This window comes from Cervus canadensis, chromosome 8, assembly GCF_019320065.1.
Source record: "Cervus canadensis isolate Bull #8, Minnesota chromosome 8, ASM1932006v1, whole genome shotgun sequence".
Classification (NCBI taxonomy): domain Eukaryota; kingdom Metazoa; phylum Chordata; class Mammalia; order Artiodactyla; family Cervidae; genus Cervus; species Cervus canadensis.
The window spans coordinates 20610885-20626098 of NC_057393.1; the positions used below are offsets into that span (position 1 = coordinate 20610885).

Genomic DNA, 15214 nt, shown 5'->3' on the forward strand with positions numbered 1-15214 from the left:
AATTAGAGATTTATTTATATTGATAAATACCCCTTTTAAAAACAAATATATCTTGGGGAAAAAAAGGTTAATTCTATATTACCTTTCAACCTCAAGGAAGAGAAGGAGGGAGGGAAAAAGAACAGGAGAGAAGGGAGAAAGAAGAAGACCTAATCTGAGGAAAAAAGACATTAGGACTACCAGAAGAGGACAGAAAAGGACAAGTGAACCATGCCTTAAAGAGGTAGACTAGGAAACCAGCCAGAAAGCCTTAGACCTAAGTAAGTAAAATGGAAACAAAAAGCCTTCACTGGACACAGCAGAGATTATGTACAGTTAAGGCGATAAAAGCTATGTATGTTACACCAGCACTATAGACAAACAAGTACTAGATTAAACAATTTATAAGGTATATCAAAGTAATACTATGGGTGATAAGGTTATCAGTAAGTCAGAATTGATATACAGAATGCATTAAACAAACTTTACACAAAGATTTTAAAAGCTCCATTCCAAACAGTTTACTTAAAGAAAGAGTCTCTTTAGTTTTAAATGTTTTTGCTAGATTTCCAATGAGGGTCTCCCAAGAACAACATTCAAGTAGGTGAAATAATTATAAAAGCCATATGTTTATTATTATTTAAAACATATGGCTCAAAATACACTCTGTGCTCTAAAGGTCAAAATAAGGTTTTATTTTTAGAATCTTCAAAGCTGTCATATCTTGGTCTTTTTGCCATGTTTAAGCTAGCCAGATACTTCTTTTAATATGAGAAATATAAGGCAGAAAAGAGATTCTTTAAAATAAAGCATTTCTTGCCAAACTGCTTTGCCTCAAACTAGCAAAACGTCTTTGACTAGACTACTGAACTATGCTTCAGTTTTATCCTTCACTTAATATTAAAGCTAACATCTTCTGAATACATGTCAAATGCTAGACACCAAGGTTACAAACTGAACAAAACAGAATCCCTACCTTTGAGGTAGTCAGAATCATTTGACAGAAAGAGACATATAAACAAGTAATTATAAGACTACCTGATTAAGTTTTATAATAGGATATATGAACAGAGCATTGTGCAAATAAAGTAGTAAAAGCCACTAAATCAGCCTGGAGGACTATGCTAAGCCTCTTCAAGAGAATTTGATATTTAAATTCATCTGCAATGAGGCAGTTGGGTTAGTCAATCTGTAAGGACCCTTCTATTTAAAAAAGGGCAGGACAAAAAGTTGAAGGTCATAGAGATCTTGTTTGTCAAAAGGGCTGGTGTACCCAGCTATTCTACTTCTGGGTATTTATCCGAAGGACTTCCCTGTAGCTCAAACGGTAAAGAACCCACCTGCGATGCAGGAGACAAGGGTTCGATCCCTGGGTTGGGAAGTTCCTCTGGAGAAGGGAATGGCAATCCACTCCAGTATTCTTGGCTGGAGAATTCCATAGACAAAGAGAACCTGGTGGGCCACAGTCCATGCATGGGGTCACAAAGAGTCAAACACAACTGAGAGACTAATACATACGCATCCGAAGGACAGGAAAACACTAATTTGAGAAGATATATGCACCCCTATGTTCACTGGAGCATTATCTACAACAGCAAAGATATGGACACAACCTAAGTGCCCACGGAGGGATGAATGGATGATACGGTATGTGTGTGTCGGGGCTCAGACAGGAAAGAATCTGCCTGCAATGTGGGAGACCTGGGTTTGATCCCTGGATTGGGAAGATCCCCTGGAGGAGAGCATGGCAATCCACTCCAGTATTATTGCCTGGAGAATTCCCATGGACAAAGGAGCCTGGCAGGCTACAGTTCACGGGGTCACAAAGAGTTGGACACAACTAAGTGACTAGGCACAGTGTGTGTGTGTGTATACATGGGTGTGTGCACGCACACTGGTGCACATGACGGAAAACTATGCAATCATAAAAAAGAATGAAATCTGCCATCTGTGGCAATAGTAATGAACCTTGAAGGTATGCTAAGTGAAATAAGCCAGAGAAAGACAAATACCTATGATTTCATTCATGTGGAATCTAAAAAAACAAAACAAACAAAATAAAACAAAAACAAACTTACAGATACAGAGAACAGATTAGTGGTTACCAGAGGGGAAGGAGGCTGTGGCACAGTGTGAAGTGGATGAAGGGGGTCAACTGTATGGTGATCACTTTTTAGTGCACACCGGTTCAAAATACAGTGCTGTACAGCTGAAACTAACATAACTTAAGAAACAGCTGATGTAAATAATTCCAGTGTCTTGCTTATTAATTTATAACCTCTGTATCCAAAAGAGAAGATTTTACTTGTACGATCCTCATCATCTCTCTCAAACTTGTCCTCTTACTATATTCCTTTTCTTGGTAAATAGTTAATACCATCTAAAACTTAAGCTTCTAGAGCCAACTAATCACCAATTTCTATTGATTATATTCCATACAAATTCTATATTCTGTCTATTTCCAATCGCTACCACTATCTCTTACAGTGGAGGCTTCCTATGGCCTCCAAAAGAGTTTTCCTGTCTCTGAGATCTCGTCTGCCAATCAACCAATTCTTTACATGGTAGCCAAAGTGATTCTTCCAAAACACAAATCTGATCATAAGACAATTCACCTTAAAATCATACAACTACTTCTATTGTCCCCAGAAAAAGTCCAAACTCTTCAGTATAACTGTCAACATCTGGCCTGGCTTGCCTCATGCTAGTCTTTTATACTCAAATTGAACTTCTTGCATGTGTGCGTGCTTCTAAGTCGCTTCAGTTGTGTCTAACTTTTTGCAGCCCTATGGACTGTAGCACACGAGGCTGCTCTGTCCAAGGACTTCTCCAGGCAAGAATACTGGAGTGTGTTGTCATGCCCTCCTCCAGGGGATCTCCCTGACCCAGGGATCAAACCCACGTCTCTTACATCTCCTGCACTGATTGGCAGACAGGCTCTTTACCACTAGCATCACCTGGGAAGCAGTTTCCTCAATAAACAAAGCTCACTATCCTCTGAAAAGCATTCCAAGATTCCTTCAAGAGAGAATCAGGTGACCTTCAAAAATGTTCTTTCAGGATCATCTGCTTCTCTACCACCATATTTACCACACTATACAGTATTTTAACTACTAATCTGTCTCCCGAAGGAAGCTATAAATTCCTTAAGGTCAGAAATTGCCTGACACATTCTTGCCTTTCTTATGTAAAGCATTACACCTGCCTGGCACTGACATATAAATGGTACTAGATAAAGATTTGTTGAATGCATGAATACATGAATGAATGAAAGAACAAACTGCAAAGAAAGAGAAGTGTCCTTTCACTTCTCTTTTTCACAAAAAGTCAGTGTCCTACAACTTGCCTTAACAGTTATTAGCAACATTACAGAAACCTAATCCTTTAGTAAGACCATATTTAAGCCATGAGCCTATCACAATTAACCTGTTTCCAAAGACAAAAATAAAGAAGGCTCAACATAAACCCAAAATTCAAATGAACTTGAAGTGTGTTTATGTCTTCTAGTTTAGACAGCATAAACTTACTACTTTTGGGAGAGAATACACATGTATCAGAATTATGGTATGTTACACATGTAAAAAAGTTGTAACTACATATGCAATATTATATTTTCACAGATCAAGTGTTGAGTTTGCTTTTTAACATATATGAAAACTACACCTCATCACTGACTCACCGATTCTTTTCCAGCTCATTGTGTGTAGACCTAAAAGGGAGGGAAGAAAGGGGGAAAAAGAGCGTTAGCCATGTTGTGTTGCTAAGGCTATAAAAAGGGGGGTTAGTTTAGGTATTGCTATATAAATTCACTGAGTGAATTTAACAATGCAATATATGGACAGAGTTCTAGCTATCTCACTTGTCAAGAAGTAGTAATCTATGTTAATTAAGACTTCAGATAGAGCATTTTCAGTTAACAACTAAATATTTTGAAATTAGAATCTCACTGTTATTTTTAATAAAATTAATATGAGCACATGTTCTCTTGCCCACTTCTAGGGTCCTACATTTTACTGGTTTGTAGACATTCTATTAGAAAATTTACTTCAAACATAATCCCATTCTTTTGTTTTTTAAAAAGCAGTGTGTGTACTTCCGTGTCTTCTATCTCCATTTACCCACTCTTAAATAGGGATAGAAAAAGTTTTGGCCAGCACAGAAGCTGAAACAGGCTTGCCTTATTGCTAAGTGATATAGACAAATTCAAGCCTCTTTGTGTGTGAAACATAAACCAAAAATGTCATACAAGGAAAAAACAACATCAACAGAAAAGATATATTACTAAAATTAAAAAAACACAGTTTTAAAAGACTGGGAGGATATATCTCAAAATGCTAACAATAGTTGTCTTTGTGAATTTTTTCATTTCACTTACAACTATTTGTTATAATAATATTACTTACCATCTACTGAACAACAAGTTGAGTGTCTGCTGAACAGTTAACATACATTATCTCATTTTATCCTCCAAACAACCCTTGTTTTATAAACAAGAATACTGAGACTCTGAGAGGTAAAGAGACATGATCTTGTTGTCCTAAGAGTTTTAAGTTGCAGCCATGATTTAAGCCCATGTCTTTCTTACTCCAAACCCCAACTTATTTTTCTGTTATTAATTAATTTATTTATTTCAAACCCCAATGTCTTAACCACTGAGTGACAAGCAATATTGAAAAGTGATTAAGAGCACAGACTCTAAGGCCAGACTGCCTTGGATCAAATATTGTGTGGCCTTTTAAAAATCTCTTCATTTCTCTGTGTTCAGCTCTATCATCTATGAAATAGGAAAATAACAGTATTTGCCTCATAAGATTGTTATGAGAAATATACATGTTTACACTGAACAAAATGTAACTTGATCTAAAGTTAACCACTATTAGAATTTATACTAAGTTCTCCTGAACAAACATTATTTTTATAACTTAGCATTAACAATAACAAAATTTTATAAAGAAAAATTTAAGTTCCTGTCATCAAAACTGAAACTTCAATCATTTAGTGTATTCTGATTAATGTCAAAAGCCTTCAGAATATTTCATTACTGATTACTATAATCTGATTTATTATTCTAATGGATATTTAATAATCAAATTTCTAAACTTCAACAATATTTTTATCAGTCTCACAATTTGTGGAAATTTTATTCACTGTCTTAGTTCAAGAGCCAAAAGGCTTCTTTGAGTTACTGTCTACTGTCCACCTTTGCTCTTAGCATTATCGTAAGGTCCAAGTGACACATGATGAAAAAGACTGATCTTCATTCTCAACAGATTATCTTAATAAGAAAACACCTCTCTCAAAAGACAGAAATTTTAAAAAATCTCAGGATGCTTTAAGAGTTCAGCCAAATTAATGGCAAGGATATGTACAATTCAGAAGAAGATATAAAAACACAGACTTCTTAGTATAACACAAACTCAGACTTCAAAACTCAATTAATAAATTACATCCAAATCTCTACCACATAGAAGTATTTATATAAAGATTTAAGTTCTTTCTTGTTTGAATGAAATGTCAAACTAAATAAGTTAGAAGAGGTAATAGGTATATTTTAAAGAGATTTAAAACAAAAAACATTGTTCAAAATCTGAAAGGGTCATCAATAATAAAATTTCCCCAAAATAAGACATCCCCCCTTGGTGAGTAAATTTTGGTTTAATTGCCTTTTACTGGGAAGAAAACTCAGAACAAGTAAAACAAAAACAATGAAATGCTAAAGTAAATAAATGAAACAATCTATTTAGAGAGAAGCATTTACCATATACTTATTCCAAACAGTACGGCATCCCACATATGGCGTTAAATGCAAAAGATACATAACGCAAAGATAACCAATTACTGAATTCCAGTATTATACTGAACCTATTATCAAAGCTAGCACCAAAAGAATGTTATCTGAACCACTGCTGTGAACAAAATTAAAGCAGCAGGTTTTTCCCACCTCTCTCGGATTTTTATTATTTATCTTCTTCCTAAAAAATATTAAATGATAGCTAAGAATATGAACTTTTTCACAAAACCAGAAAACACATGCCATATCTAGTTATACCACTAGTAAAATTTAACAAGATTTCCAAATACCAAGAGGCAAAATAATCACATGTATACTAATCTTTATCATATTGCCATGTTCCTTCAATTTTTAAAAAATCCATCAATATTGTTTACTCCTATTTTGATGACATTTTTGCTTCTAATATCAGGTCAACAAATACTGCACATTTTCAATGTTCAAAACTATCTCAGGTTGCAAGGAATCAAAGTCTCTAGCTGGTAGATTAAGACATATACAGGAATAATTATGTAAAATAAATTAGGCAAAATAAATATACGAAGAAAGGTACAAAGTATTCTGGGAGTTTAAAGGCGACAATGTTTACTTATAAATGGGGCTCTCAGAAAATGGGGCTTTAGAAAAGGGAGCATTTGGTCTGGGGCTTACATGATGATTACATCTGCTCCTACCAGAAACTAGACCTGGTAGGGAGAAGACATTTCAAGTGTGGAAAGGATATAGCACAAGCAAAACAAGCTGAGCTGTCAAGTCCAAAGCAAAACCACAGAATAAAAATGGAAAAGAAGTTCTGAGTTTAAATATTAGCCCTATCACTCACATTAGCTGTAGAACTTTGAACAAATTATTTAACTTTTCTAATTAACAGTTTTCTCATTTGTAAAACTGGAGTAACACCACATGTCTTGACTGGGTTACTCTGAAAATTAGAGAGTAATGTAAAAGCATCAGCATATAGTAACCATTCAGTAAATGCCAGTCACTGCAAATATTATTTTTAACAAGACTGAAAATATACTACCTAAAACAATGTTAAACATATTACTTGGGGCAACAAATTGAGAGTTCTCAGTAACACTTGGAATTAGCCTGGAAACAAACAAACAACAATAATGATTAAAAAAGAAACTAAAGGAAAATATGTGTTTTGATCATTTAGTTGACTATGAGGACACTGGAAGACTGAAAGTAAGACAGAGAAGCCGAAGATGTATAACTACACATACATGGAGAAAATAATGACCCAAATAGTGCTGGCAAACAGAGTGGCTGAACAAATCACATCCCAGCACATGCAGAAGCAACCTTCCTGAGGTTGCTTCCCTAAGCCCACGTGTTCAACCAAGTCTCTCCAATAATATGCCATTAAAATACTCCATTATGATAAATTCCCTACAAAGCTGGAATGTTCTGAATAATCCATCTGGTTAGCACACCTTTCTTCTCCTAACAAAAATGCACCTCTGACAGTAAACACTATGAACTGTCTTCCTTTCAGACACCCTTCCTCTGAATGCTTAACAACTTCCAAGGACAGGGATAAAGACATTTCTATCATTTATCATCAAATCACAGATAATCTTTTTCACAAACAACATGCCTTGAAGAGACATGATAACACATTTCCTATTTGAATGGGAGTCATTATCTCAACCAGATCTGTGATTTTTCATTGACTACAACACTGCTCTAATACATAAACTTTTAATTCTTCAGGGTGCAGTTTGGTGGCAGTCAATGAAATGAAGCATAGAATTGAAATTGCACAAAATGGTACTGTTTGGCTCAAGACTAGTACCACCACAGAAGGAAAATAAAAGATTCATTCCCAGAATTAATATTCTCTTCCAACAAAAGAAAAGACCTCCATCTTTGTTGGATTAATGAGCCAACCCCTAATTTGTTAACATTCTCATTTCACTTACTTTCCAATCCTGAAGTGCCTAAGGCATGGTGTCCTCCTCACAATGAAAAAAACACATTCTATGAAGCTAAATGAGTATTTTCTAACTGTATCCTAAAGCTTATACTTCAGGTCTGTTAGAGGGTTCCGAAGTATATACCTGAAGGGGGTTGAAAAAGAATTAGCTGAATATTAAAACTTCTATTTCTGTTTATTATTCTTCTTATATACATAACCTTAATACTCTGGTATTTATAAATATTAGTACAGCAATACATGTATAAAATTATGAATACATACAAATATATTAGGTATACTGAATTTTTTGCTGCTAGTGGTATATAAGCGGTCAATAAGTTTGGAGAACACTATAATAGAAGAATGAAGAAGGCACTGGCAGTACTCTTGCCTGGGAAATCCCACGGAGGGAGGAGCCTGGTGGGCTGCGGTCCATGGGGTCGCAAAGAGTCGGACATGACTGAACGACTTCACTTTCACTTTTCACTTTCATGCATTGGAGAAGGAAATGGCAACCCACTCCAGTGTTCTTGCCTGGAGAACCCAGGGACGGTGGAGCCTGGTGGGCTGCCGTCTATGGGGTCGCACAGAGTCGGACATGACTGAAGCAACTTAGCAGCAGCAGCAGAATAGAAGAAAATCATGCTTACTGCCAATAAAGTAATTCTTTCAAAGAAGTAGTTTTATACATTTGTTTCTATCATATTTAAAAAAAAAGTTTTAAATATTCTTAAAAAACCATTAATGACAGTAAAACTTGAATACTGTAGATTTTTAGGGAAAATGCCTCTTAAGAAATGTACTCCTCCTCTCATAACAATAACAAAAACAACCACAATAACTAAGACCATAAAAAAGCAAGTGCCTAAAAAGGATGCATAGCAATAACAATAATAACTTTTTCTTAAAACTTACATATCAAAGTTGAATATAAGCATATCTTATGACTCAGCATTTCCCCTTGCAAGCATATACCAATCTAATACACACACACACACACACACACACACACAGACGTTCATTAAAGGACACAAGAGAATACTCCTTCTTTTCATACTAACCAAAAACCGGAAACCCAAATGTCCATCAACAGTATTAGGTTGGTACAAATGTAATTACGGTTTCTGACCATAAATTTTAAATCATTATAACTAGACTCAAACACATCTTTATTAATCAATATAGGAACCAATACCATCAACACATTTCTGCCAATGAAAAATAAGTTTGTTTATTCCTGTAGCATCAAAATCACGTCTCAGGATTTGACAAACTCTTGGAAAGCATTTTCTGCATCCTTCTGGTTATGAAAGCAGTTTTCCTGCAAAAAATTGTCACGATGCTTGAAGAAGTGGTAGTTGATTGGCGAGAGGTCAGGTGAGTGAGGTGGATGAGGCAAAACCTGGTAGCTCAACTCGTTCAACGTTTGAAGTGTTGGTTGTGCAACCTGCTGTCAGGCCATGTAGTGGAGAAGAATCAGGCCCTTTCAGTTGACCAATGCCAGCTGGAGGCGTTTTAGTTTCCAGTGCATCTCATCGATTTGCTGAGCATACTTCTCAGATGTAATGGTTTCGCAGGAATTTAGAAAGCTGCAGTGGATCAGACTGGCAGCAGATCACAAAACAGTGACCATGACCATTTTTTGGTGTAAGTTTGGCTCTGGGAAGTGCTTTAGAGCGTCTTCTCAGTCCAACCACTAAGTTGGTCTTTTGATAGTTGTCATATAAAATCCACTTTTCTTTGCACATCACAATCCGGTTGAGAAATGTTTCATTGTTGTTGTGTAGAGTAAGAGACGACAACACTTCAAAATGACAATTTTCTTGGTTTGCAGTCAGTTCATGAGACACCCACTTATGGAGCTTTTTCATCTTTCCAATTTGCTTCAAATGCTAAATGACGGTAGAATGATTGATGCTGAGTTCTTTGGCATCTTCTCATGTAGCTCTAAGAGGATCAACTTCAATGATGGCTCTCAATTGGTCATTTCTACTTTTGATGGCCAGCCACTGCACTCCTCATCTTCAAGGCTCTCTTTTCCTTTGCAAAATTTCTTGAACCACCACTGAACTTGATGTTCATTAGCAGTTCCTGTGCCAAACGTGTTGTTGATATTGCAAGTTGTCTCCTCTGCTTTACAACCCATTTTGAACTCAAATAAGAAAATCACTCAAATTTGCTTTTTGCCTAACATAATTTCCATAGTCTAAAATAAAATAAACAGCAATGTCATTAGCAAAAGACATGAAGTGAAAAATGCACATTAAAATGATGCATAACATAATGACATTTATTTAAGAATGTATTCCAATATCAAATGGCAAATTTCAACAATGCAAAACTGCAATTACTGTTGCACCAACTAACAGAATGGATGAATAAATTGTGGAACATTCATATAATGTAATACTATAGAGCACTGATAATGAACAACTATCATGCAATAACATGGATAAATTTTCATAATTTCAACACAATGCTGAATGAAAAAAGGCAGACACAAAAATACATACTGCATAACTCCATTCAAATAAAGTAAAAAGCTGGCAAAACTAATGGTATCAAAAGAAGACTGGTGGTTACCTCAGGTGGGGCTGACAGTAAGTCTATAATATCTTATTTCTTCACCTTTGTGAAAATTCATCAAGCTATACACTTAGGATTTATATACTTTTCTCTATGTACATTTTCAAAAAAGATGAAAAAATTTAAAAGATAACACATCAATTAAATTGAGTAAAAATCAGTTATAAGTACTAAAATCATACAGAGTAAGTTCTCTAAGTAGAAATCAGTAACAATAAGATAACTAGGAAAGTAGCAATACTCAGAAAATAAGTGCCAAATCAAAGAACAAATGACAGAGAAATTCGAAGATATTCTGAACTGAATAATGAAAACACAACATACCAAAATTTGTTGGATGTATCTAAAGCAGTACTTTTAAATATTTAGCATTAAATTCTTCTATTAGTTAAAAAAAAAAAAAAAAGAAAGGCTAAAAATCAATGGTCTAACTTCAACCTTAAGAAGCTACAAAAAGAGCAAATTAAAACCAATGAAATACAGGAAGAAAATAAGAAGCTGCAGGTTAAAAAAAAATCACAAAGAAAACAAAGTATCTTCAGTTGGATGATAAAGAAATACAATATTTCAAAATTTGCAGAGTGCAGCTAAATCTATGTTCAGAAAAAAATGTTTCTAGCTTTAAATCCTTTGGGGTAGGAGGCAGAGGTGAAGTACAAAATCAATTCTTCCACCTTTAGAAGGTAGAAAAGAACCAAACTAAGCCTACAGAAGGTGAGTAATGGATCTCAACTGGGGGCTGTTTTTCTCACCAGAAGATATCTGGTCATGCCTGGAGATATTTTGGGGCTTCCCTGGTGGCTCAGCGGTAAAGAATCAGTGTGCAATGCAGGAGTTGCAGGAGACACAGGCTCAATCCCTGGGTTGGGAAGATTCCCTGGAGGAAGACACGGAAACTCACTCCAGTATTCTTGCCTGGAGAATCCCATGGACAGAGGAGCCTTGTGGGCTACATCCCACAGGGTCGCAAACAGACACAACTGAAGCGACCTAGCACGCATGCATGTACAGAGATATTTTTGGTTATCATATGGGAGAGATACTACTGTATTCTGTGAGGAGGGGCCAGGGATGCTGCTAAACATACAATGATGCTCAAAACAGAATTATTTGGTCCATAATGTCAATAGTACTGGGGTTGAAAAACTCTCAAGTAGAGGAAGAAATAAGAAAGCCAATAACAGGAATTAACAAAATAGAAGACAGGAAACTAGAGAGAGTATCAAAAAAGCCAGGAGTTGATTTAAAAAAAAAAAAAAAGTAAAACTGATGAACCTCTTCAGAGATTAATGAAGAAAAAAGGCAAAAATTACCAATACAAAAATTTCCCAAACAAACCAATTATCAAGGATGAAGGAGAGCACATCACTACAGATCCAACACACAATAAAGGATAATAAGATACTATTATGAACAGCTTTATGCCAAAAAATTCCACATTGAGATGAAATGGACAAATTTCTTAAAAGATAAAAATTATCAAAATTAACTCAAGAAGAAACAGAAACCATGAATAGTCTTGCATCTATTAAAGAAATTGAATTTATAATAAAAAACCTGCCCACACACAAAAAAAACCTCCAAGCCCAGAAGTATTCATTGGCAAATTTTACCAAGCATTTATGGAATAAATCATACTAATTCTACAGAAAGTATTTCAAAAGATAAAGGAAATGGGAACATCTCCCAAATCATCTTGAGGATTGTATTACCCTGATATCAAAACCTCACAAATTACACTGAAAAATAAAACCACAGATTACCATTCCCTTATGAACACAGACACAAAAATTCTTAACAAAATACTAGCAAATTTACAGAAACTATCAGTTTTATAATTAAAAAGAAAAAAAAACTTGCCTGGTCTTTGTCTCAAATTCCAAGGACAGAGCTTCTGAACCCTTGAAATTTCCTCAGTTATAGGAATTTCCTCAGTTAGAGCCCTTGGACCACAACTGAGTTTGTGCTAAGGAAATGACTTTAAATCAGGCGCTAGTTATGCCAGAAAGATCAATCATGTAATTAGAGGATTTGGGCTTTAAGCAACTGATAGGAGCCAACCTTTGGGGAGAAGAAGGTCAGCAGAGATGGAGTTCAATCACATGGTCAAGGATTCAATCAATTGTGACTACATAATAACATGGGAAAAAAACAAAAACAAACCTCTAGAATCCAAGGTTCAGATGAGCTTACTGGTTGAGGAATACATCAATCTGCCAGGAGGGTAGGGCATTCTGATTCTCTAGGAAGAGGACACAAGTTCCATGCCCAGGACTCGCTCAGACCTCACCCTGTGCATTTCTTCATTTGGCTGGTCCTGATTCATATTATTTATAATAAAACTTGAAATCATAAATATAGTACTTTCATGAGTAGTTCTAGTAAACTACTGAACCTGAGGGGACTGTGGGAACCCCTGAATTTGTAGCCAATTGGTCAGAAGTTTCGGTGGCTGGGAACTCTTGAGCTCATGTCTGGTATCTGTAGTGAGGTCACTCATGTTGGGGACTGCACCCTTAAACTCGTGGAGTCTGCTAACTAGAGATGGTTAGCAGCAGTATTGCAAAATACACCATGATCAAATAGGGTTTATTCTAGGACTGCAAGATTAGTTTAAGATTCAAAAAACTCAATCAATGTAATTAACCATATTAATAGAATAAAAAAGAAAACCCATAGTATAATCATAATAGATGAAGAAAAAGCATTTGACAAAATTCATACATCCATTCATGATAAAAGCTTTCAGCAAATTAGGAAAGAAAGAAATTTCCTCAACTTGTTAAAAGGCACCTACAAAAAAACTACAGTTATACTCAGAGGTGGAAGAATACATGTATTCCCATTATCAGAAGCAAGGCAAAGATGTTTCCTCTCATCAGCTTCTGTTCAGTACTAGAAGTCCTAGCCAACGAAATAAGGCAAGAAAAATAAATATCATACAGAATGGCAAGGAAGAAGTAAAAAGAGCTTTATTGTGCTGTGCTGTCATTTCAGTCATTCCAACTCTTTGTGACCCTATGGACTATAGACCTCCAGGCTCTTCTATCCATGGGATTCTCCATGGAAGAATACTGGAATAAATAACATTATTTAGTGTACATTTAGAAAATTCTAAGGAATATGCAAATTACTATAAATAATAAGTGAGTTCTTCAAAGTCAGTTTATAAAGTCAATATACCAAATTCAATTGCCATTTACAACAGCATCAAAAAATATTAACTACTGTAACAAATATTAACTCAACAAAATATGTGCATTACCCATACTATTAAAAAACTACAAAATATTGTTGAACTAGAAAAAAAACCCTAAATAACTGAATAAATGGGGAGATATACCATGTCCACACAACAAAAGATTCAATTTTGTTCAGATGTGTCAAGTCCCCCAAAATTAATCTGGCGATTCAATGCAATCTCAATCAAAACTCCAGTAGGCTTTGTTGTAGAAACTGAAAAGCAGATCTGATAATATATGTGAAAATGCAAAAGACCTACAACAGTAAAAGGAACTCTTGAAAAAGAAGAACCAATTTGGAAGACTTACACTACCTTATTTCATGACTTATTAGAAAGACTACAGCAATTAAGATAGTGTGGTATTGTAGTAAATATAAATATTTAGATCAATGGGACAGAATAGAGAGTCCAGAAATATTCACATATATGTGGTCAATTCATTTTTTATGAAGATGCCAAGGCAATTAAATGTAGAAATGCCTTTCCAATAAATGATACTGAAACAATGGCCATTTGCCAAAAAATGAACTTCAACTTTTACCTTATACCATCTATAAAAATTTAACTCTAAATTAATCTTAGATCTAAATGTAATACTAATATTATAAAACTGCTAGAATAAAAACATTAAGAGAAAAATTTTATGATCTTGAATTATGCAAAGATTTCTCAGGACATAACAAGCATGAACTTTAGAAGATAAACATGTAAACTGAACTTCATCAAAAAATACAACTTTCGTTTTTCAAAAGACACTATTAAGAAAATGACAAAGGCAAACCACTGAGGAGAAAACATATGCAAACCACATATGTAATAGAGAACTTGTATCCAGAATTTACAAAGAAATCTTACAACTTAATAAGAAAACAACTCAATAATATAAAAAGCAAAAGATATGAACAGAGACCTCACCAAAGAAGATATATCAGGGGCAAACACACAACAAATGTTCAAAATTACTGGGAAAGTGCAAAGTAAAATAGTGAGATACTATGACACACCCACTAGAATGGCTAAAATTTAAAAGACTGACAATACCAAGTGCTATCCAGGATTTGGAGTTACTGGAAGTACCCTACACTGCTAGTCAGAATAGAACATGGTCCAGCCACTCTGGAGAATAGTTTGGTAGTTTCTTTATAAAGTTACATACACAGTTACTATGAGACCCAGAATTCTAGGTAGCTAAGAAAAATGAAAACACATTTCTACAGAAAGATCTGTTCGTAAATGTATACAGCATCTTTTCTTATGATAGCTAAAAACTACACACCACCTAATGTCTATCAACTTGTAAATGATTAAACTTGGTAGATTCATACAATGGACTCAGCAATATAAAGGACTTAACTATTGAGTCACAGAACAACATGAATGAATTTCAGACAATATTACACCAAGTGAAAGAAGTCAGACACAAAATAGTATATATATGATTCCACTTATATGAAATTCTAGAAATGGAAAAACTATAGTGACAGAAAGCAGATCAGAAAGTGGAGATAGGAAACTGACTTGAGGAGCATGAGATAATAATGCTTGAGGTGATAAAAAAAAGTTCTGTACATAATTGTCTTGGAGGTTGTATGACTTTATACACATCAAGTCACTGAATCATAACCTAAAAATTGAGGAATTTTACTGTATAGAAATTACACTGCAACAAAACAATTTTTTAAAGTTATTA

General features: G+C 34.9%; 1 protein-coding gene across 2 annotated transcripts in view; it reads right to left on the reverse strand.

Moving 5' to 3' along the window:
* The window catches only part of MXI1 (MAX interactor 1, dimerization protein), an 87660-nt gene that overhangs the window by 42556 nt on the left and 29890 nt on the right, over positions 1 to 15214 (reverse strand). For both annotated transcript variants that reach the window (XM_043475470.1, XM_043475471.1), the window contains exon 3: positions 3659 to 3688. In XM_043475470.1, the coding sequence (XP_043331405.1) occupies positions 3659 to 3688 (30 nt within the window). The remainder of the gene's footprint in view (positions 1 to 3658; positions 3689 to 15214) is intronic.